Source organism: Uloborus diversus, chromosome 1 (assembly GCF_026930045.1).
Source record: "Uloborus diversus isolate 005 chromosome 1, Udiv.v.3.1, whole genome shotgun sequence".
Taxonomy (NCBI): Eukaryota; Metazoa; Arthropoda; class Arachnida; order Araneae; family Uloboridae; genus Uloborus; species Uloborus diversus.
This window is the reverse complement of record NC_072731.1, coordinates 84206433-84229612: the sequence shown is the minus strand read 5'-3', so window position 1 is coordinate 84229612 and position 23180 is coordinate 84206433. Positions and strand designations below refer to the sequence as shown.

Genomic DNA, 23180 nt, shown 5'->3' with positions numbered 1-23180 from the left:
GATTTTTCTCAGGAACAAACTGTGCAAACAGCTAGCCATAACTGTACCGGATGTTGTTTGAAATTCTCAAATTTCTTCATAATATCATAATAAGCGCTAAGCAGAATTAAGATTTAATAATGAATTTTTCACTCTCCGTATTGTTTGTTACTTTGCAGTCTGTAGTTACACAGATTTATTTCGGGAATAATATGAATTAGTATTTTGTTATTGAGTTATGACTGATAAATTTAATTACTTTATACAGTCATTTCTAATTTCGTATTATTGGATTTCCTCCTGTGATAAATTAATATAAAACTCCTTCTTACTGAATAAAAACCATGGATTTTACCCCAGTCAATATTCGTGACATTAAGCCGGGAATGAAAAGCTTAAATGTTGTATTTATTGTGTTAGAAATCGGTAAGTGAAGTAAAATCACAGATAGGATACAAAAATTTTAAACATTTGCTATTTTATTTCACATGTTTTAACAATCGCACGTTTTTGTTTTGTGTATTTCAAAGCTCTTTCGTAATTTATATTTGTTTTTTCGTTCAAGAAATTAAGATTAAGCTTTCACCATATCTAACTTTAAAAACGATAACACCCTCCTCTAACAAGGGTGAAAATAGGTATAGTCGCCCTCTGGAAATTTTTGAAAGAAAGTATCCACAAATGGTAAAGCATGCACAGAGGGTAGAAATATAAGGAATGGATTATCACCTTAATTGTGTTTAAATATCTCCAAATACAGGGATGCCCTAACCCCCCTCCCCTCACTAAAATTTTTAATGCTGCAACCTGGGCCATGATACCTCCTAGGTGGGCACCCCTGCCAAATAATAAGGTTTGCCAAAGCAGTCCCAGCCCATAAAATAGTGGTTTGTTTTTTGCTTGGGCCCACTTAAAAAAAAAAAAAACACTATCTCCCTTGGGAGACAGTGGTTTTTTTTCAAGGAAAGTTTATTCATGATTTTTTGCATGTTTGAAATACGTACATCAGTTACAAACGAATTATTATACCTGTATTGATCAATACCGAGTGAGAAATTGCCATCTTCCTTTCTGATTAATTCATTAAAAATTGACAAGCCACATGGATTTCACAATTAATTTTTAAAAAATACTTAGGAGAAGGGTTTGGATTCAGAAATAAAAGGGGCCGCAGAAGTTGAAAAGCTCCCCTCCCCATGGGTGCAAGACCTTCCGTCTCAGGACGGATTTCCGTCTTGGACAAATTTCCGAGACGGAGGTTGGGACGGAAAGAAATTTGGTGCCTTTCTTTCAGTTTTTACTTAAAAAAAAAATTACGTGTTTGAAAAATATGCTTTAACTAGCAAAAATACCAGGCGTTGCCTGGGTCATTAATAATTATGAGAAAATATCGTTACTTGCTTTTGTTTTTTAAAACATCTTTTTGACGTGATTAAAAATAGAGTTTCTTCCTAATCCATAAAACTAAAATAGCAATAAGTATAAAGAACAAAATAGTATTGATTTAGAAACGAAAGCACTATATTTAAGCATATACAAATTTCCAAAACATGTAATTAATCTTCTCATGTTTAAAAAGATTAATCTTTTGATACTTTTTTTTTAACATGGAGTCTAAAACCTTCTCTGTATGGCTAATGAAGCACGAAGTGATTAAAAAAAAGTAGCTGCGCTCGTAATCCCCTTATACTTGCTTTAGTTATTTCGGGAAATTTCAATCATTGTGGGCTCTTGGTGTGATTTTACCGAATTTGCGAAAGTCGTTTTGGGGTACCTTCGATGATGCTCCCCCATTCTTTCCTTACTTCGTAAAACGATATGATATTAATTTTCGTTACAGAGATATCGTCGCCAGATGCTGAGATATTTTTGGTCACCATAAAATGGAGCTAAACAGTTTCATCCGAAATGTTACCAAAATAAGTAATAAAATTTGGTGATTGTTTTAAATTGTGAAAAAAGGAAAATTAAGGGAAGTTTTTGTGCTGTTTATGGATTTGCCTAATTTAGTTGCTGAATTATTTAACACAGTAAAAAAAGTCTTTTGAAAATTCTTTGATTGGCGATATTTTGTTTACATGGTGAAAGCTGAGAAACATTATGACGTAGTCTTCGGCTTCAAAAACAGCAACGTTGAAAAAACTGCCAAATGCATCAGCTACGGAAATCTTTCTGCAAAAATTTTGGCGATATGCTGGTTGATTGGATAATGAGTAAGTGTTCAATCAGCATAAATAATAATAAAAACCTTTAATTACATTAAAGTTCCGTTTAAATGGAAAATCATCAGCCAAATCATGTATTATTTGCCAATCTTGTACAAAAATCTTACTTCAAGATTTGACTTGAGAAAAGCCTTGAACAATCACGAAAAGCAAAGAAAGTCAACAATACAACAATTGTCGCTATCGACAGGGAGTTGAGATGATACACCAAATACTGTATTGAGTTGAGGAAAGCCTTCGAACATGGATCTAAAAAGCTCATAACTCGTTTTTATTCTACTTATAAATTTCGAACAGGTGCCATCTTCAGCAGAAAAATCAGAGCTTCCGATGGACATAAAATGTAAATATGTGCAAGTATTTTTTCATCCCAATATTAGAGAATTTATGCAAAAATTGTGTTTTATTGCCCCCCTAAGGGGGTTTTGCCCCCCATAACGGGACGAAAACTACCCTATGTGTTATTCTGATGCATAAGCTATATTATTGTAAAGTTTCATCAAAATCCGTTCAGTAGTTTTTGCGTGAAAGAGTAACAAACATCCATACATCCATACAGACAAACTTTCGCATATATAATATTAGTAAGATTACTGGACCGTTCCATAACTATGAATTTACATCGATATTCTCTCGGTTTTCCGCCATGGGCTTGTTTTGTTTGCAACATGCTTTTGGAGGAGTGTCTTTTCAACTCGCGCCGTTTGACTTTTTTTAGGTATAGCTCTGTTATTTCCAACTCACTGCATTGTAGACCGATGAGTTACTCGCTATTCTCCCTGTTTTTATCGAAATAATCGGTTCTAATTGAAAATTTAGCCTTTTCTCATGCTATTTTCGATCATTCTTTCGTTTTTTTCATTTGCGGGGGGTTTTTTTTGCAAACTTTACATGCATAAATGAAAATTATGTACACTTTTAAAATGTCTTAAAGAGCTGAATCTGAATCACCGAATGAGAGTGATTGTTGCTGACAAGATGAAATGTTTTCGCCACATAAAAGGGCGTCCACATACCAGGTAAAACGGAAATTATCAGGGATTTTGAATATTTCAATGAAAATGGGAATTTTAGAAATAATCGAGGGGAAATTTCAAGCTAGTTGGAAACACCGATGGGCAACCGTTCCTGCATTTTTGAGAAAGACTTTAGGAATCACTAAATTCCAATGTCATTGAATCTAACACTCACTAGAATGTAAATATGGGAGGTGGGGGAGAGAGAAAGAAAAGGAGGAAAATGACGGCAGCACGAATTTGGAAAAAACGCTGCTCTTGAAAAGAGGGTAATCACTTCGCAAATTAACCAACGATACTGAGGTCTTAAAACGATATCTTGGACAATCTAAGAGGGGGGGGGGGAGGATGAAGTGTTACTCAAGGGTTACAGTATAAAATATCGAAAAACTGAATTGAAAGCCATTTTTGAAGCTAGGAGTGGTTCGATATTTCTCCTCTGCAAACTCTTAAAATTTTTTAGGTTGTCTTAAATGATGTAAAAGGGGGGAGGGGGAGGTTTAAAAAAAAAATAAAAAAATTTGGAGTCTTAAAAACACTAATTTAGGCAATCTTTGGTGAATTTATGAGAGATGGTATTGGTGTTTTAACATGAAAATGTTTTGTAGCTGATGTTTTAAAAACTGTTTGAGGCTATAATTAAATGGACTTGAGTGAAATGGCATTTGGAACCCTCTCCCGAAAAGTGTTTGTAATTGAAGTCTTAAAGCTTTTAGGCTGTCTTTGGCAATGTCAAGAGGGATTGAAGGGGCTGTCTTTAGGAGAAATTCTGACACTGGAGTCTTAAAAGAGCAACTTTAGACTGTCTTGGGGTTCGGAGTTCCCCTTTCCCAAAACATATTCAAAGCTGAAGTATTCAGAACTCAGTTTTAGGTAATCTTTAAAAGACTTAAGAAGAGGGAATTCGAAGGCTTTCTCTCAATAAGTTTTAAAATTTTTAATATTTTTGTTTCTGAAATTTTAAGAGCTTTGTTTTGGGATATCTTTGGATGACTTAAGGGGGAAGGGTGTAGGAAGGTTTTTTTCAAAAAGTTTCCAAAATTAAAGTATTAAAACTTTTAGGTTGTCATAAGTCATGTTTATAGGTAAGAGGGGCACTATTCCTACAAAACAATTTAGAAACTGAAGCCTTAAAAATTGAAATTTAGGACGTTTGTGGTGAACTCAGAGGAAGGGTTTCAGGAGTTCTCTTCCGAAAATGTTTTGATGCTGAAAATTTAAAGCGCTACTTTAGGAATATTACAAAGGATACCTTGTTTAAAAAATATATCTACTTCACTGAAGCGATTTTTTATTGTTAATTTCACCACCTGCTATCTTATGAAAGAATTCTTTTTCAAATGAAGACTGTGTGGGGGAATGGTGCCAATTCATTATCATTAGTCGGCCATACCCTTCCCCCACCTTTCCTTCATTTCTGGTTTGTTGGCGCTACCTTATGTAGACATTCCGATCAGAACTGATTTATGTTGCAAAAGTGAAAACCTTATGTCCTAAGCGATTTTATTGCTACAATAAAAATGTTTACCATCGGCAAAAACGAATGGTACGAAGCTGCGAAGGCTTTTACCCCTAACATTATCCAACATCGTCTAAAATTGCATTTTTGGAACTTCAATTTCGAAATATTGCCGAAGGAGTGTTCCTGAACTCCATCCCTTCCATAGTGCATTCAAAAAGCATATAAACGTTATGAAAGATGGAGTACAATTTAATTTTTAAAAGATCGATTTCTGGGAGAGCCCAGAGCACCCCCCCCCCCTTTCTCTTTATATTTTCGAAAGCTGCCCAATATTGTCATTTTGGGACTATCAGTTTGAAGTAATTGATGTAAGAGTTCCTGAACCCCTCCTTTCCCAAAACTTTACCAAAATGGCCTACCATAGCGTTTTTTGGACTTCAATTTGAAAAATTTCTGGGGAGAGTCACTCAGACCCTCCCCCTCCACTTATTGCTGGATTTTAGATTTTTTGGAATTATGTCAAAACGCTTAAATATTACAATTTAAAGGCTTTAAATTTAAATCAGACACAGTTTCCAAAACTGGCATTGTTAAAATCTACAACATTAATACACATAAATTTTTCCTTAAGCTTGCATGCAGGCATGGGGGGGGGGGGGGGGGGAACTGAAAATATTATTCGTCTTGAACACATCACCAAACTTGCACCCATGCCCCTCCCCCACCATACACACAATGTTTCACAACAATGTTTTCATGAGTTTATTTTTAAATGTTTCTTCTGGATTCCTTCAGACTTTTTCGAAAAAATGCCAGATTTTTTCAAACCCTGTTAAATGACAACGTACAGTTGGATCTCTGTTTTGCGACGTTCTATTTAATGACAACTTTTTACGGTCCCGGATGCCCCATTGTTGTTTTAAAAGCATTCTATTTAAGGACCAATTCTACTTAAGGTCAATTTTTTTGTGGTCCCTTTAAAGTTTATTCAGATGTAATATTTAACAATATTCTGTTGTGATTAAGAGAATCATCCATCAATCAAAATTGGCTCTTATAGCAGTGTTTCCCCATGTGAGGCTCAGACTTTACAAGTGGGCATTTCGATTTATTTAGAAAACAATCCAAAAATGAGCTACAAATTTCTGGGTTTTATTTATGTACATTGCCAACATGTTTCGTTTCATTTTAATTCGTAGGCATTGTTTGAAAGCTTGTTTAACTTAAATGATCTTTTGGAGCTTTGTCACATTAAAAAGTATGTTTTGAATTACATGAATTATATAGAGGAGAGGGGACTGCATATAGACTTTTTTTTTTTTGTTTTGCATAAAAATCGAGCGTTTTTCTTTTTAGTTTATCAATTTCTTTTTCGCTAACCATAATCTTATGCCTAAAATCTTCAAATATATATGCTTAAATATTAGGAGATGTGACATTAAAAAAAAAGTTTAAAAATATAAAAATTTTGCTCATGTGCCCTATTTATGGGGTATATTTTTGCATACTAGGGAGAAACAGATTTAGACCTATAAATAAAGTACACTGGACCCTTGTTTTACGAGGTGTTAATTTTACGCTGTTTCGTTTATGTGGGGATGTAGGAATTCAAACAGATAAAAAATTTTCCCTCTTTCAAAATCTAAACTCCTAAAGATTGCAGATTACACGTAATAAACTGCATTTTGGCGTGCTAATAATCGAGCTTAGGCCACTGGAGACATTTTATGCGATTAGCTAAAAAGCTCTTTCCAGAAGTAAAGTTATTAAACACACAGTTCAGAACTCACTAGAAAAAGAGCTTTCAGTGACAAAGGAGGCCAAAACCAATGAGGATACCGACATTGGTGACACGCACCCAACAGACTTAGATAAAATGAAAAGCTTTCTGTGAACACAAATCCTAACTGGAAAATTTTCTGCAAATAATTATTTTGCCTAACTCACCCTTGAATAAAGAATTAAATTTATATTCAAAGATGAAAAAGGCCAGAAAAAAAATGCTAAAAACAATCATTTAATTTTTTTTACAGTAACATATAGTTTGTGCTTAATTTACACCAACTGAAGAAAACTGCCAAAACCATTATTTTTTTCACACGTGTGTTTTAAAAGGGTTTTGGAGAAAGGCTTCAACAGAAATAAGCTGGGATTTTTAAAAAATATTCCCTTAAAAAAAATTTATTATTATTATTTTTTTTTATTAACATTAGCAGTATGACAAAATTTCTGCAGAGCCAAAAATTTTCTGCGAACTCCGTTCGCCGCGTTCGTATGCAAGACTGGCAACCAAAAACATTCACATTGAAAATTTTTAGCCATTCCTAGACAATAGAAATGATCTTTCTGATTTGTTAGAGATGGAAGATTCTATCATGGAAATGGACGCAAGTGGTCATGGATGCATTAATGCTCTGCAAAGAATTATGGAGAAAAATTCTTAATGACTGCCAGTTCCTCTTTATAAACAGAACACGAAATTAATTTATGTTTTCTTTACATTTTCCTCCAAACAGCTGTGATTTGCACAATGATATTTTTAAAAATCTGGGTAGGAAATATGTTGGCCGCTCCTGTGAAACTATCATGATTATTTATCTGATCAACCCGGTTCCCCGCCGACTTCATTCACCACCAGCTAGGCCTAATCGATGTAGACCAGTGGTTCCCAACCTTTTTTGGCCTATTGCCCCTTTCGGAAGTTAAATTACACCTATCGCCCCACACGTTCTTCCCTTAAAAACACAAATTAGATGGCGCTGATTATAGTGAAGATTAATGTTACTGAACACCTAATTTTAGTTTAAAGCTTCAAAAAGTGCATGATAAAGCAATAATTAGCTTTAAAACTGAATTTTTTTATTCTTAACCCCTTCCCCCCCCCCCCAAAAAAAAAAAGAATAAAAAAGCAAAAACGTAATTTGAAGTGCTTTAATTAACCAACGTCATTTACATACTTAGCAAAAATAAAAATACTGCATTTTTCAGTAACATGCTTTTTTTTTAATTGAAATCTAAAAAAAATTGAAAATTTTAACTGTTAAGATTTGTTCTTTTTTACCTTTTTAACGGCTGCCTTGTGCTTGATGGAACTCCGTTAAAGCTTTGATGTCTGGCTTTATCAGGGGCGGATACAGACTACCATTTTAGGAGGGGTCATGCCAAATAATGCCCCCCCCCCCCCCCGGCAGCTCCACAACCAAACCTACGGTTTTGGGTTTAAAAAAATTCTGAAACTGCTTGAATGTCATTAAAAGTACCAAATCGGCTAGGAATAAGGCACTTAATAGAGCATAAACTATACTAATTAATTTCATAAGCAATTGAAAGAAGTAATATTTAAATTTTTTACTTTTAAAAATAATTAATAAAATGAAAAGGTTACTGAGATTGTTTACATTTTATTCATTAAGTGTTTGACCACAATGTGAACAGATACTATTGTCGGCAGTTTAGGGGGGTTCATGACTCCCATGACCCTCCCCTTGTATCCGCCACTGGGCTTTATATTAGTGAGATTTAATCTGAGGTCCCCTTTGAGGCAGATGTCCAATCTATTTCTTTGCTTCTTGAGAAGCTGCACTAGAGCTAAATCCTGTTTCAACTAAATATGTTGAGGGGAATGAGATGAGGAGCTGTTCAACTTTTTTCCAAAGTTGTGGGTAAGTACCCATAAACTTCACCCAAGCAAGTTCGTAACTGTATAATTCAAAGAAACGGAGCAAACAGTTTCCTTTGGAAAGCCATCTCACAGACAAATGTAAAAGCAAATGTCCGAATTTTTCATCATTTTCATGGCAAACCTCTCGAAACAGGCGATCATTGGTAGAGTTAGCTTTGATCTTGTTAATACCAGTAATGACTAATTGTAAGGTTTCATGTAAAACGCCACTCAATTTTTTTGCAGCCAAGTGTTGACGATGAATGACACAATGGATGGTAATCACTTCTAGCACTTCTTTTTTAAGGTGTGCAAGAAACCCAATATGACAACCCGCCATGGCAGGGGCACCATCTGCTGCGCAAGCACTTACATTTGTCAATGGAATTTCTTTTTCTTCAAAATAATCCTTCACCACTTTAAAAATTGACGATTCCTTTGTATTGGTAATCAGCGTTCTGGCGAACATTTCCTCGGTTATCTCTTTCAGCTCATTAAAAAACCTCACGTAAGCTAATAAAATAGCTCTGTTATCTGTCACAGTTGATTCATCAATCTGTAGTGCAAATTTACTTTGTTTCAAAACATGAGTTTGCACTCAACGTCAGCAGTCATTTCATCTATTCTCTTGGAAACCGTGTTGTTACTCAGGGAAAAGATTGACTTATCTTTTTACTGGAGCCCTCACCAAGCAAAATTTCAACTATTTTTTTTGGTAGCCGGTAGAATAAGAGATTCGCCAGTCGTATGAGGCTTACCACATTTTGATATCAAAAGAGACACTTCGTAAGAAGCAAGAAGATCAAGCAAGAAGATCCTTTGTCAAGATCTGTTACTTGTCTTCTAAGTAATTCACCCACCTTTGGCCGTTTATCCACTTTTGTTTTGAGGTCTGGAAAATAACTAAGAGGTTTATTTACTTTGTCACCATGTACTCTTGACAAATGCTCTTTCATTCGCGAGGGAGTCATCGCTTCATTGCTAGAAAATGTTTTATCGCACAAAAGACAATGTGGAAACTGCACATTTTGCGGTGACGTGACAAAATTAAATTTTAAATACTCTGCTGAATACTGCCGGCACTTCTTTTTCGAATTCATATCAAACTTCCACACTACAAAACATGCACAATCAAACAGAAATTCACTAAATTAAATCCAACAGTAGAAACTACATAAGGAGTTTTATGCACTGATTGCAAGATTCTGAATGACAACTGATAAGTAGATGCAAAAATCCATTCCTACACATATCCATCCATTTTTCAGGTGCTAAATATATGCTGGCGCCAACGGTCAGACAGTGCTTACAAGATTTTTTTCTTCCTCGTGAAAACGGCTATAAAATAAAAGATATTATTTTTCGTTTTGGGGATTTTTTATATCCGAACAGATTTGATTCAGCTGTAAATCGTACATGCCTTATTTTCTGGGAACAACTTTCATTGATTTGACGTGCCATATGCTTGGTTGGGTATTACACAACATAGGTATTCAGAAAGATATTTCTGAATTGTGTACCGATTTGTTTTAATAAATATAGTTTTTGAAAGGTCAAGAATTTCCCATTACCAGGTATCTGAATACCGGTCGCCCCCCAGAAATTTATCGCCCCCTAGAAGAGTTCGATCGCCCCCAGGTTGGGAATCACTGATGTAGACCTTTTATTACCATAGAAAATAATTAAAAACTAAAAATTTGCACCTTTTCTAATTTTTTTAGCACAAAACTTATTTGTTTCTGGTTTCTATTTGTTATCAAATAAAATATTTGTAATAGGTTTTAGCAAGCAAGGCTCTTCAAAAGATTTTCAATTTTTTCTCTTGATTCTGCTTTTGCACTAGCAAAACTTAATAGTTTGTGATTGTCTTCCCTTTTCCATGCTTTCCCAAGTTATCTCGGAAAAATAAAATAATGAAAGAAAATATAAATTAATTTTATACGAGTTCTGACTCGCGAGTTTCATCTTAATATAAAGCTAGGCATCAGCCTCAAGTTTCTTTTGAATTTTTTAACTTAATATTACTTTTCTGCTTATTTAAGATGTGGGTTTCTCTGTTCCCCAATGTTTTGAGCTTGTGGATGAGCACCGCTTTTCCCTTGAGCCCTGCAGTTGCTACCCCGTAAATTTGTGTGTTTGGTTTGATTACGAAAGGAGGGGGGAGGAACCCTCAGTACCTTAATTGGTCACTAACCCCATCACCTTTACGTTACCAAACCTGACCTGCAATTGCATTTTTGATACTTTAATTTTGAAACTTTTTCGGGGGTGCACCTTGACTCTCACACCCTATAAAATACCAGTACAGATCAGCTAAAATCTCGTTTATTGGACTTCAATTTCTTAAAATTCTTTAGGGATGAGCACCCAAACCCTTTTCTCCATGAAATCACCGAAGCTCATGTAAAAGTGCGTTTTCAGAGCTACAATTTCGAAAATTTTTCGTGGGAGAACCCCCGGACCACCCTAATTTCTGTAAGTGCAGCATTACACTCAAAACTAAAGTCCTGTTAAGTTTCTTTCTCTGCATAAACTCTGTAGAGCACACATTTATAATGATTTTACATCATATTTAGATTTTTCGTCAAATTCTGATTCTCAGACAGTTCTAGTTTATTGATCTCGCGATGATCCTGCTCATAAAAGCCTAGTTTCATGTTTTTCATTTTAAATTTGATATTTTTCCCTACATATTTCATTTTATCTGTTTTAAGAATTTTATTTTTTGCTTTTAATTTTTATTGAGAATTCATGTTGTTAGATGCAAGAATGATTAGTTTCTTTATCACCTAAATTGGAGGGGGGAGGGGAATCTTGCAAACTAAAATTTAACTATGCCCCCCTGTCAGGCAAGCTTGCCTTCTCATCGGGGATTTCCTAGCGCCACCACTGTTTATTATACAATTAGTCATCCCTAGAATGAAGTATTTTTTTTATCTACGGAACCCGGGCCGACGCCAAGGAGGTGTGTGGGGAGTGCTACACCCCTCCAGTTGTTCAGAAGTGGGGCCGCCAATTTCCTTTTCGCGATGCAACAAACAAAGAAAAAGGAAAACTCTTCGTTGTTTTTAAAAAATGAAATAGTAAATTTAAATGAATAATTGAAATAATAATGAAAAAAGTATTTTTTTCTGTAAAATTTGAATGGAAAATGTAATCTTAAAATACAATTTAGGAACATCCATGATTTTCTTTTATTAAGATTATCGAAGTAAGGGCCGTGTAAATGTGTGCTTCAAACACTTTTTAACGCAAAAAAAAAATATTCAGTGCGCTATTCACTGGGCCGCATAGAGGATATGTCTGTCTAGTCAGAAACTATGGGCCCAGCTCAAATTAAAGTATTGTGCATAAAGTAAAATTAGCATAATGTGAGGGAGGACCGGCGACAAAACTTGCACGCCTTGTGCCTCGGCGGCCCTGGTTATACAATGCCATGCTTCATGGTTCTTCAGTAAAAAATAGATAAATAAATAAATAGGATGGCTTCGTAGGGGCCTCCGAAACATTCCCATATGAAATTTTTTTTAATGAAAAATATTGTCCTGAAAATCGTTTCTAAGTGTAGAAAAATGCATGGGTCGCCAAAATATGTTTCAAACAGAGAGGGGGAGGGGAGAAACAGTTTAATGCTGAAAGAGATTCAAAGTATTGTGATGAATACTTACAGCAGAAGTTCTAAATGTTTGGATGTAAAAATCATAAGTAAATCAAAGCTTGATCAAGAGATGCAGGAGACACATTTAAAATAAAAGGAAGTGGAATAAATAATACCTAAGGTATCACAGAAAATAACCATATCCATTCAAAATGTTAAAAGTTCTTTTTCTGGGGCCACAGAAGCTTGTATTTCAAGAAAACAAAACTCTTAGGCTGGAAATTGAGAATTTTAGTATGGGAAATCCAAGCAAATAATCATATTTCGCGAAAGAAAATTGGAAGAAAGTAATACCTCTGCATGTTTATCAATAATTAAAATTTAAAAGGAAAATAGGGACGTAGCCAAACTGAGGTTAGAGTAGAGAACTCCAAATCTTTTTTTTTTTAAGTCCCCAAAGCTGGCCTGCAAGTGAGTTTTTAAAGCTTCGGATTTGAAAAAAAAATCCGAGAAAACTTTCTCAAACCCCATTCCTTCCCCTTACGTCATTGAAGATGGTCTACACATGAGTATTTAGGACTGCACTTTTGAAAAACCATGAGAGTGCTCCCAACGTAACACCCGAAAAACGTCCTCGCAATTAATCATTCATCATCGTTCACCGTGGAATGAATTTTGTCTTAAGACTTTAATTTTAAAAGAATTCCCTGAGCTCTCCCAAACCTGTCCTCCTCCTAATATTATCGAAGATCCGCAAAACTTTCATTGTTAAGACTTCAATTTAGAATTTTTTTCGTAGAAGCTCTCCCAAATCCTCCTCTAACAATATTGAATATAGCCTACGATTGCGTCAATTGAATTTCAATTTTGAAAATTTATTAGGGGAGGACTCTGAATCTCTCTACCCATTAACATTACCAAAAATCTTCTAAAACTGCGTTTTCTACACATCGAAAATTTTTCGAGAGATTGCCCCCCCCCCCCCCGCCCCTCCCTTCTCTCTCTCTCTCTCTCTCACCAACATCATCGTAAAACGTCTAAAATCTCGCTTTTAGTGCTTCAATTACGAAACATTTCTGTGCGCAAGGCCCTTCAAAACTCCCCCCCCCCCTTTCATTGAAGGCTGGCTTAAATTATGTTTTCGGAGCTTTAGTTTCAAGAAACTGGCGTTGCACTAAATTTTAACAAAAAAAGCTTACAACCATGTTTTTAAGGTTTCAGTTTGAAAAAGTTTCGCGAGGTTGGCCCCCGCATCTCTCTTCTCCTTAATATCCCCACACTGTAAAAACGATTCAGAAACTTTCCTGGAAAATAATAGGCAACTGATGTGCCCAATTTCAATCAGTAATATATCTTACAAAAACCAGGAACATTTTCCGATAAAAGTCAGTAACCTTTCTGAAATATTGGGAAATCTCCCCTGTTAAAGCCAGTAGTGAACCCTATAGAAAAATTAAATATATTTAATGTATTTGATTAGACCTTTCCTGATTTACTAAGAAAGCTCCAGAAGCATTGGAGCAATCATGGCCAAAGCTACACAAAAATTGCAAGCAAAAAACAAGCATATTCCCTGCCTCGCAAAACTGCAGCAATCCAGTGACATATTTGCTCTTATTGGGAGCTTAGTCAATCTGGACGGACCGTAATCAGGTTAAAGCCGATACAATTAATAAACACACTCAGTCAATCTTTAAACTGGTAGCAAAAAATACCTTTCATACCAGTGAGAAGTCTGCATTCGTGCATCTTTTAGCAATTCAGGAAACTTTTTTGCGATGATACTTGGTTTTACGGGGAAATAGGTATAAACCTCTTGAATCCCGAAATGTTCCACGGAAATAACCAGTAACATTTCGGAATTTTTTACAGTGCACAGATCGTCTAAAACTGCATTTTTCAAACTACAAGTTTCAAATTTTTCCCGGGGAAGAGCTCCCGGGCCCACCTTTATCTATCACAATCGGAAATAATTCACATTGCGAGCTTGAAGTTTGAAGTTTTAAAACTTATCGAGGGATGACCCCGATTCTCCCTTAACATCACCACAGATCGTCTAAAACCGTGTTTTTCAAATAACAATCTTGAATATTTCCCGGGGGAGAGCCCCCTGACCCACTGTCAATACGTAAACAAATAAAGCGTACGATTGTGTTTTGGGAATTTAAATTTGGAGGGAGAGGGAGTGGATTATCGGGAGAGGCTATTGGACCTCCTCTCCAACTTAAAATATCGTCTAAAACTGCGTTTTTTATATCTTCAATTTCGAAAAAAGACCAGGAGGAAGCAATCCGACACCCCTATTTCTGACTAAATATTATCCTTCGGATTAAACTTATATTGCTAGTACTAAGGTCTAGTAATATGACTATCTCTGCTAAACCAGGAGCTAAATCTTATCTCTCTCTGCATATTGAAACACGCGTTTGGAACAATTAAGGGGCCGCCAAATGCGTACACCCCCCCCCCCCCCAGTTTTTTTGACCTAGCGACGACCCTGATGGAACCAAACCCCTATTTTAACACTCTTAGATCTCAATTTTTGCGATTTCGATTTACGCAGCGTTTCCGTGAAACATAACCCCCGTGTAAAACGAGGGTCTATTGTATTATTAATTTTTAAAAGCTAAGACAAATTATAACTTTAATTCACAGAAATTGCTAACTCTTTGCTCTCCAAAAACTGATCAACTAAAACTTTTTTGCCATTCTCAGAAACTACTTTTGGACTGGGTAGCAATGAGGGCTGCGGAGTCGGAAGAGAAATGCCCAACTCCAACACCTGGATTTTGAAACATCCGACTCCGGCTTAATTACTTATTTATTTTGTTTTTCAAATTCCCACCCTCATGGGAAGGGAGAAAAACCACTGAACAGAGATTGAAATATTAATTCCTTTTTACGAAATTTTTGCGTTGTATTTTACTATAAACTTAAGATGCATACAAAACAAAGTTAGAAATTCAATTTGAAAATCAAATTATTCAACTGTGTCGATTAAAGTGAGATTACTTAAAAATCCTTTTTTTTTGAACGGGCAAGGATTAATATATGCCCCCCTTTAATTTTTAACAAATAGATGTTGATCAAATCCTGTGCTTACAATTTTTGAAAGCTGTAACTTGAGAAAAAAAAACCTTTTTTGCTAAGTCAAAAAACTTTTTTTGGATTGGGCGTCCCCCTCCCCATCCTCGGTGACACCCATCTTGTGGGTAACACCTCAACTTAATTTCAGAGATTATAAAAATTGACATACTTTAATTCTGAAAAATTTCCCGAATAATAAATCTTAAATTTAATCTTAAAAATTTCAACAAAAATATTGCACTTTACTGTGGGGAGAGGTTGGGTACATGTATACTGGAGCAAATTTCTCTTAAAATGTGGCAGTATACAGCTTTGTACGAATAGCTTTTATTATACCTACATTTCTTGGCTCAATTTTTAATTTTAGTTTTATTGGCAGCTTTAGTATTAACCTTAATAGGAAGATTTTTGGATTAACTGCAGTTATTGAGTGTTGTAACCAAGAAATCATGTACTTATGTATGTATGTTTTATTTTGAACTTTTTAGTTAAAACCATAAGCTTTCTTAGATAAGTCTTTAGATTAAAAAAAAAAAAACATTTATATTTTATTGCATCTTTTGGATTTGCGCTTTCGAGTCAAGTCATCACTTAGTTGAATTTACTAAGCACCCTCAAAAGTTTCCTGAATTGCTCAAGCGATTCATACATTCCTTTTAATATTTTATAACTGAGATCGAGGTAAAAAATATATTATTTTTATTTGAAAGTGTTTACTTAGAAAATGTTAAGCACCAAATTCTTTTGCTGACAGTTTTTATAAGTGAAAAAACAAGCAAACTAGGTGATAGCGTAGACAGAGTCTATTACAGAGGGTTCGATAAGCAAGCAAGCCGGTTGTTTGCCAATGACAATTATTTTGTTATTATTGGGCCTTAATACATGTAATCAAACCAACCGTTAGTCAGTTTTTTTTTAATGCAAGGAGAGTCTGAAAATGAAAGAAAAAAAAAGAAACCCGGAGTCGGAGTCGGCATCTTTTCGAATGACTCCGACTCCTACCCCAAAATCAGTCTGACTCTTCGACTCCACAGCCCTGGTAGCAATGTTGAAATTTCAGATTCATCCCAATTTAAAGTTTGCTTGGAATGAACTTGTATCATGTCAGAGAATCTGTACGGTTTTTGAAAAATGCATCGACATTTTTTTCTGTGTCAAAGGCCCTAGCTACTTTTTTATTCCCTGGTCTTGAAAGAGGTATGTTTGGATTGCTGCTTCATATGCAGTCAACTCTAGATAACTCAAAGTCCCAAGGGACTGGCTAAATCGTTCAAGTTATGGGAAGTTCCGAGAACAGTCTCAAGAGTTTAGGACCCAGTTAAAACTTTGAGATAGAATATTCAAGATACAATCTTCAAGTTATCAAGATCCAACTGTAACTGATTGTCTTCCCTTATTCTGTTGATACCAGCAATTCTATTGTTTCTCCAAGCTTTTGCATAATTAATGCAAGTATTCTGACTTGAACACAAGCCATATTGTACCAACTTGAGAAGATTTTATGAAGTCTGAAGATATCATTTCTTCTTAACTTGTAAAGATGCATTCACTATCTTTTTTTCAACCCTAAATAAACTATAGTAAACTCCCAATTATCCGCTGCCTTTGGCTTCCCTCTCGCCCTATTCCACTTTCCCTCTCCAAAAAAAAAAAAGGTGATGATTAACTGAATGTAGATAAATGCATACACATTTTAGCTTAGGAAGTGTAAAATTTATTTTTAGACTTACCTATTTCTTCCTTTTCTCTCCTTTCAAAAGACATTGAACATTTTCTTCCTCCCTTGCAATGACATTTAACCTCTTAAGGTCACTGAAACCTGACTTTAAAACTCGATTTTTAAATTGACACTACTTAGTGCTTTACATCTTCATTTGTTATGGATTTTTAGACATACCCTACTTACTGCTTTACATCTTCACTTCGTACTTAATTTTAGATCCACCCTCATTTCTGATTTTTAAATCTACGCTCCTTATGTGCATTAACAAGTGACCAAACCAGTATTGAAAAATTCTTCTCCCCTACCTGTTCTCCCCTGCCTGTTCGGTGTAACCTAGATTGATCTGTTGTAGTTTAATCTGCTTGCGCAGTTTACTCATATGTGTGTAATGCATTTGCAAAAATGAGTGATCCTTTTCTAGCGCTCACATACACTGTTCTTTAATTGTGTGCATGTGTTATTGATTTTTAAAGTACCTACTATTTGCATACACTATCAAGGTTTTACCTAACTTGCTTATCTGTGGTTACTACTGTGACACCCTATTCAGCAATAATAGTTTATTGTACCTACTAGGCTCATATGAACTAGCACACAATCCACCAACCAATCTTAGTTGTTTAGCACCTTGTTTCTTTAATTTTGTGCTGTAACCTTTGAATATAAAACAATAGGGGCATATTTTATATTGTTCAATACAAAACAATAAAATACAAATGTGACTACCAGCAACAGGCTCTGGGCCCAGCTAGGCTGGTCCTAGTCAGTCCCTAATGAAGATTGTTGGCCCTCTTTAAGCTATCCACCACTTGCACGTTACCACCTCTTCCGGTAAACTATTCCAGGTGCCCACGACTCTACTGAAGAAGTAATTTTTCCTAATTTCTAGGTTAGCCTGAGATTTGAATAGCTTAAAACAATGACGCCTCCAAACATAGATAAAATGCAGGGCTCCCAAATAGTCCGCTTTTCCCGCCAAAGTCCGTTTTTTATGGAAAAGTCCGCTTCAGACCGCTTTTTGACATTTTGGTCCGATTAGTCCGCTTTTATATTAATTTTACTTTAATATCAGATTTTAAAAGTTTTTCATTTCGCTAAAAGTTACTGTACACCCAAACACGCCGCCGCAGCGTGTGTTAAACAAGGTTCGTATGCTCATAAAAAAAAAACCTTGAAAAGTTCTTGGGGGGGAAAAAAGGTTATATGATTTATCGCAAAAAATTGCTTTCGTGTTTGAGGTTTCAATCCTTTTGCATCTTGTAAACATTTTGATGATTTTGACAATTGGAAGTTATTTTGCATATGCTACAATAGATTAGCTTATTTTTCGTTTAATTTCAATAGTTAACGAAGGAATTATTTTGGAAACCATGGCAACATTGAACTTACTCGAACTTCGCGGAAAATGCTTCTCGCGTTTGAAATTTCAATCTTTTTGAATCATGTAAACATTAAAATATTTTGCCCAATCGAATGTTATTTTCCCATATGCCACCTTAGATTAGCATGTTTTATGTTTAATTTAGTAGAAAAAAAAAATAATTTTTTTAAAATGGGAAACATGCCAACATTGAACTTGGTTCGTGAAAATTTGGTTCGCTGAGCTTTCAATCGTTTTGCATCTTATAAATATTTTTATATTTATGGCAATTAGAAGTTATTTTGACATGCTATGTCAGATTAACTTAATTTAATTCTTATTTAAGTAACTAAAAATTAATAATTTTTGTGTTGTTTAATTTAATTTTATTTAGTTTTCCAAACTTAATTGTAATTATTATTAGCTTATTTTCAGTTATTACTGTTTTTTTTTTTTGTGAGGGGGGGACATTAAATTTAAACGATTGAGCACATAACATTTTAAAGTATCGTTTGTATACAGGGACATAACTAGAGGGGGGCAGACGGGGCTTGTGTCCCGGGCGCCAGATTTTAGGGGCGCTAAACTGACAGAGTAAATGCTCAAATTAATTTTTGTAAAAAAAAAGAACAAATTATTAGAAGTCCAAAAAAAAAAAACTCTCAGTGCGGGCACAGACAAAAAGTTTGCGTGGTTTAATGGGATAAAGAGTGGTAAAGATTGACAGAAATAGAACAAGGATGCCGCAGTAAATAGCATGAAAGTATTTTCTTAGAGTGACTAGTACTTGTTATATCTTATTTAAAGAACCTCCTTCTCGAAGGAGGAATACAGGAGCAAAACTATGAGAAGTACAGAACAGCGGAAATGCTCAAATGTCATTTTTATGCAATTAAACGTCATAAAGCTGCCAACGTGATGTCTTCCGCTTATTTACAATGACGAGAGCTTGTCTATCCCATTGGCCTAAGGGAAAATCGTTACATTGTTCCATTGGCCTAGTTTCGTTTACAATTTTTCTCATTCTTGGGGAAAAATCTCGCACTATAATAATGGAGATTCAATTTAAAGTGCGAGAGGCTGCCCATTTTTGTTTAGAAAATACTAAGGATTTTAGAGATAAATTCAGCTAAAATGAGAAATTTTAGACTTAGTTTCGACATATTTTTGCCACCCGCACAATATTTTAAATGTGCTTAAATCATCTACTTCAATTAATGTGTTAGAAATCAACTATTTTTTACACCTCTGAAATTTTGCTTTGGTACTTTTGATGCATATTTATATTTACAGTAGAACCTCATTTATCTGGCTCTCGTTTATCCAGACGTCTGGCTTATATTAAATTTGTAGAGTTAAAAAATATATTCACTAAAATGATAATTCTAAATTAATGATAGTATGAACGAAACTATAAATGTTTCAAATATTCGCTTATTTTGATTAAATACACAACTGCTATATATAGGTCGTGCTACAAATTATAGTCATCTAATGAACTACGTGACGTATTTGGAGCGTCAGTCTGACACCACTGCCAGCTGAACTATTAATGACCAAGTATTTGCGAGTAACAATTCTATGTAATTTTGCTGCAGAAGATCGTTTTTCCCTGCTAATAAAAGATAAGTCTTCTTATTTGCGAATTAATTACTGCTTATTATCGTACTATCCGGATTTTTGTTCATTCAAATTGCCTTCGGTCCAAGTTAGTCCAAATAAGGTTGTACTGTAAATGGAAATAACCTGAAAAGAAACTCACTGAAAACATGTAATGTTAATGTGTTTAAGATTTGTGTTATTTTTTAAAAAAGGTTAATAGAAAGAGGTTTGATATAAAGCACATTAGGTATCTGTTTTTCTAAAAAATGTTTTTCAGACATATGACTAAATACTAGAGGTGGGGAACGTGCGTCCTTTATAAAAATTAGCTCTTGTAATAATTAATATTTAATTATACAGTTTGCGACAATTTAAAATGTGTTGCATATAAAATTTTCAAGGTAATGTTTAAATAAGACAATCTATTCAATTCGAGTTATTGTAAGTTGTTGGATTAAAAAATATATACTAAGTAGTAGCAATATTCAATTAATTTCACGTGTGAAACAAAAACAAAATAACCCACTAAATTTTTCATCGGAGTAAAAATTATTTCACACGTTATTGTGACATATTGTACAATTATGTTATTTTTCTTACACATTTCTTCATAGTAGTATAATATAAATACTTAAAAACAAATAATTTAAAACATTTCTGTTTTATTGCTTTCATTTAAAGTGGTAATTTTAAATTCGCATCTTGATACATTTAAAAAAAAAGTAACGTCAAAGAAATTGTGAAAAGATGCCTGTGGCGGGCCTACGTCCTGGAGACCTCGGAGCACCTAGCGTTAAAATTTTGACCAAAATCTTCGAGCCACAAGGATTTGAACCTGGGGTTGTTTACCTTAAATTTCCAATTAGTTTTTTTTTAATTAATTTTTTAAGCTAAAATTTCACATAAATTGCCTTTCAAGGGATGAAAGATTTCTCACATCCCTTTCCAAAAATATTTTCTTCTGCATCAAATAAAGCTTGTAACAATTTTATCAACAAATTAGAACAGCAGATATAAAGGTTTCTATTTTAGCAAAAAGTCCTATGTCTGGAGCTAAAGAGCAAAACATATTATTAGAGACCACGAACTTAAAAGCAGTTTTTCAAACGTACAAAACTGCCGTTTTGCAATGCTCAGGAGCCCCTTTAGCACCAACGCCTATAGCTGTGGAAGTTGGTTCGAGTTAGTTCGGAACGAGGGAAAATGCTCTTCAAAGCGATTATTTTTTTCAAATATCATCTCATTTATGCATATTTCAATCAAATTATTTTTATATTTTCGGGTAGGAGTGCAATTGTGTTCAAAAAATTAGCCCTTCATTTAAACTCTATTTTCTATGGGAGGGAGAGGGGAATTTTCACTTTGTTCGAAACGTAACTCGTAACGTGTTTTTCAATCTGATTTTTTCTGACAGACGATTTAAATCTTCGCGAATCAAATAAGGTTGCGAAGCAATCTTCGGGGGTTGGTATGTATCAGCGAGCAAGGGGCAGAGCCACCTGATAAAAAAAAAATAATGTAACAAGTTGTTAATTACTCTCTTGTGAAAATACAAAATAGTTTTCCTTGAAAAACTTCGTATGTAAAATAATAAATGAAATATTTAATGATTTTTGCCCACTATCAAAATTTTAAAAAATGGAATCCAGTGATAAAACTGTATAAAAACTTATAACTGCATAAAAGGCGCATTTATAGGCTTATCAACACATGCGGCCGCCTTATCACTGCCTAATTTAACTTTATATTTTTAAAATAATAACTTTTTGATATTTATTTTATGGGGAGGGGGGAGGGGCGCCGAAACAAGGTCTTACCCCAGCTCGAAAATGACCTAGTTACGTCCCTGTTTGTATATGAAACAAAGTTGAATTTGTGTACAACATTTCATTGTCATAATGCCTGCTAAAGGGTGGAATTTGTTTTTTCTCCTCATAAAAGTTCAAAGCAATCATGGAGTATTTTTTTTATGTAAGCTTTATGATTCTTGAAAATATACTTTGAATATGAAAATTGCTAAACTAAGCCTCATGTGATCTGCTTCTCTTTGTGATTGAGCATTTCAGACATTTTTAGGAAAACTTTCAATACAGTAGATTTGTTTGGTGTGTGATAGATCCATATCGGTTGAGTAGGGATATAATGCTATTAAGAAGCATTACAAGACAGAAAAACACAAAAATCATTTTAAAGTAAAGAAAAATGAAGCACAGCTTCATCTATCCTTCAGTGAGACTACCAGCATCCCTGGTTTAATTCAAAATGTATCATTACACCTATTTAGTTCTAAGGAGACTTCCTTAAGTGCTGAGCTAAGTGCCTCCCTCCCCTCCCATTCAAATGTTTGTGTAAATAATATTATTCAATTGATAAAAAGATCAGTTGTGCCAAAGGTGATAAAGGAATTGTATCATTAAAAATCAGCATTATGGTTCATTAACAAATTATCTTTACGGATTTAGCAGCAGGCAGCTAATTTGCCTTTTGGTGCTTCCTTGGTTTTAAATGAATGGTCCTCCCAAGGTCCTCTTTTTAATCTTAACTGGTCCTCTTTTTGATTGAAAATGGTCCTCTTTTACTCTTTTCTAAAGCTAAAATGTGTTGGGAGCCCTGTAAAATGGAAAGCTTCTGTGAACACAAATCCAAGGTGAAAAATTTTCTGCAAATAATTGTTTTGGCCTAATTCACCCTTGAATGAAGAATTGAATTCATATTCAAATATGAAAAAGACAAAAAAAAAAAAAAGATTTAAAATCATTTAATTTTTTTTGCAATAACATTTAGTTTATGCTTATTTTTCACCAACTGATGAAAACTGCCCACTATTTTTTGCCCAATATCAATCACATAACCATTATTATTTTCATTTTGTAATGAAAAAGTTCATGCAGATCTGAAACTCCTCAGGTTGTTGGACTAAGATAAAACATAAGCCACCTGCTTTTTACTTGAAAAATTTATGAAGATATTTGATTTTGTAAACAAATCAACAAAAACTACTCATTTGTCCAAAATTAAGTATTTCCGCAAAAATAAATACTGTATTTTCCCACCTATTATCTGTTAAAAAATGTAAAATTAATCAGGTGCAGACGATCAGTACTTTTAATTTTCTCAATGCCAATGCATTGAGACTCAATTTACAGCAAAATTGTCCATTAGAGACTGTTCCACAGTTTGTAAAGTTGTTTATTTAACATAGCTTGAATTTTCTTCTCACGTGATCCAGGCTGTGTAAAGTAACAACCATACAGTCATAGTAGAAGTAGTCTGCATTTGCAACCTTTTGCTCCTTCGTCCTGAGTCTTTGCTTTTAAGTAATTAGTGTACTATAATCATGATTTCAAGAAGAAATCATTATTTTTTAGATTTATTTTGCACAAGAAAAAAGGTAAAGAGGAAAATATTTGGAAGAAACAAATAAACTGTGGGACTTTTTTTTTTATTTATTTTTACGTTAGTAGCTT

General features: G+C 34.4%; 1 protein-coding gene across 1 annotated transcript in view; it reads left to right on the top strand.

Annotated features, from left to right (window-relative positions):
• The first annotated feature begins 92 nt into the window (after positions 1 to 92).
• LOC129228501 (SOSS complex subunit B2-like) overlaps positions 93 to 23180 on the top strand; it is a 48514-nt gene continuing 25426 nt past the window's right edge. The window contains exon 1 of the mRNA XM_054863213.1: positions 93 to 405. Coding sequence (XP_054719188.1) covers positions 324 to 405 — 82 coding nt within the window. The 5' untranslated portion in view covers positions 93 to 323. The remainder of the gene's footprint in view (positions 406 to 23180) is intronic.